Below are 2,012 nucleotides of genomic sequence, written 5' to 3'. Positions count from 1 at the left end.
GCCAAGTTGACGAAGGGAGGACTGTCAAAGAAACAACTTTGTGATATTCTACGGAGCTTTCTAGACAGGTTAGACCTCATTCTGCAATTCGTCCACGGAGAAAAAAGAAAAAAGATGAAAGAAATCCGGACTGACGAGAATGACGGTTCGCGCACATAGAAATCATCGACTTTGGCTACCCGCAGAACACCGAGACGGACACGCTGAAAAATGTACATCACCCCCGAGGGCGTCAAGTCGGAGCGCGCGGCCGAGGACTCGGCCAAGATCACCATGCAGGCGACGGGCGCGCTCTCGTGGCGCAAGGCCGACGTCAAGTACCGCAAGAACGAGGCCTTTGTCGACGTCATCGAGGACGTCAACCTCCTCATGTCGGCAACGGGCGCCGTGCTGCGCGCCGACGTCACGGGCCAGATCGTCATGCGCGCCTACCTCTCCGGCACGCCCGAGTGCAAGTTCGGCCTCAACGATCGCCTGCTCCTCGACAATGACGGCCTGCTGTCGCTGCCCTCGGGCAACCGCCAGGGAACCAAGGCCACCAAGGCCGCCGCCGGCAGCGTCACGCTCGAGGACTGCCAGTTCCACCAGTGCGTCAAGCTCGGCAAGTTCGACAGCGACCGCATCATCTCGTTTGTGCCGCCCGACGGCGAGTTTGAGCTCATGCGCTACCGCGCCACCGAAAACGTCAACCTGCCCTTCAAGGTCCACGCCATTGTCAACGAGGTCGGCCGCACAAAGGTCGAGTACAGCATCTCCATCAAGGCCAACTTTGGCTCCAAGCTCTTCGCCACAAACGTCGTCGTCCGCATCCCGACCCCGCTCAACACGGCCAAGATCACCGAGCGCTGCACCCAGGGCAAGGCCCGCTACGAGCCCTCGGATAACGTCATCGTCTGGAAGATCGGCCGCTTCGCCGGCCAGAGCGAGTTTGTCCTCAGCGCCGAGGCCTCGCTGTCGAGCATGACCAACCAGCGCGCCTGGAGCCGCCCACCCTTGAGCCTCAACTTTAGCCTCCTCATGTTCACGAGCAGCGGCCTGCTGGTCCGCTATCTCAAGGTCTTTGAGAAGAGCAACTACTCGAGCGTCAAGTGGGTGCGGTACATGACGCGGGCCGGGTCTTACGAGATACGCTTCTGAGCCGGATGCGTCGATGCGAAGCGGAGCTCGCAGGCAGAGGGGGGTTAACGACGTGACGGAGGCGTGTTTGTCGATTGGTGTATCACATAGCATTGTTTGGCGTAACGGGGATTTCTGGCAGCCGGCGCTGTCCCAAAGAATATATACCGACGGTTTCAATCTCGCAGTCCCTGTCCCAGGGCTGGAAGTGAGGCAGTGCAGTTCGACGACCGACAGGTGCGATTCGCCAAAATGAGTCCATTGGCTGTCCTCGAACCCCATACTCGGGTCTTTTTCCTCTATCCCTGGCGCTTACACAACACCTCTACATGCCATTACTTCTGATTACAATTCGACCGTTTGTCCACGGAAAATCCCATGCAAACTTTTCGTTTTTCACCTTCACACGACCATGGCGTAAGCCCTGGGTCCATCGATCCGGAACAGTTCTGTGCAGACAATTCAGATCTTGTATCGGTAGCCCGGATGCAGCCATCCAAGCTGCAGTTCGTACTGCTCCTTCGTCTGCCCAGCAGCGACCCATCGCGCTTCGTCAAGTCGGTGATCCCGCTCACCTCGATCGCGCTTGTGATTCTCAGAGCGCATCCAGAGGGGCGTGATAAATCCAATGGCTAGCAGGCCTGTTAGGCAGCCAAGATTGATAGCGTGTCCCCTGACGTAGCTGTTTCTGTTAGCAGGGTGCCACGACTGCTGCTCAAGGTGCACTTACGCCGGTGCTTCCGTCTTGATGTACGTGAAGGAAGCAAGGAACGCAGCGAGGTTTCCAACTGTCAGAACGAACCCTAATGCGATAGCACGAACGTAGTGAGCCTTGCGTTGATCGTCATCCACGTCAACGCCAGCGGAGGCAGCGAATTCACGGACATGGCAACAAA

The 2,012-nt window shown here is 57.9% G+C and overlaps 2 protein-coding genes across 2 annotated transcripts in view; one reads left to right on the top strand and one right to left on the bottom strand.

Annotated features, from left to right (window-relative positions):
• Positions 1-210: 210 nt before the first annotated feature.
• VDBG_09059 (AP-2 complex subunit mu) lies at positions 211-1,137 on the top strand (the record flags this gene model as incomplete). Its single annotated transcript, XM_003000518.1, has 1 exon — positions 211-1,137. One exon carries the CDS (start codon positions 211-213, stop codon positions 1,135-1,137), a length of 927 nt encoding a protein of 308 aa, XP_003000564.1.
• A 441-nt stretch (positions 1,138-1,578) lies between these two features.
• Positions 1,579-2,012, bottom strand: part of VDBG_09058 (conserved hypothetical protein) — a gene marked incomplete at both ends in the record, with an annotated part of 1,812 nt that continues 1,378 nt past the window's right edge. Inside the window, one exon of the mRNA XM_003000517.1 lies at positions 1,579-1,757. Within this exon, the coding sequence (XP_003000563.1) occupies positions 1,579-1,757 (179 nt within the window). The remainder of the gene's footprint in view (positions 1,758-2,012) is intronic.

Source organism: Verticillium alfalfae, genomic scaffold (assembly GCF_000150825.1).
Source record: "Verticillium alfalfae VaMs.102 supercont1.14 genomic scaffold, whole genome shotgun sequence".
In the NCBI taxonomy this organism is placed as follows: Eukaryota; Fungi; Ascomycota; class Sordariomycetes; order Glomerellales; family Plectosphaerellaceae; genus Verticillium; species Verticillium alfalfae.
The sequence above is the reverse complement of the archived record's forward strand: the minus strand, read 5'-3'. Positions and strand labels throughout refer to the sequence as shown.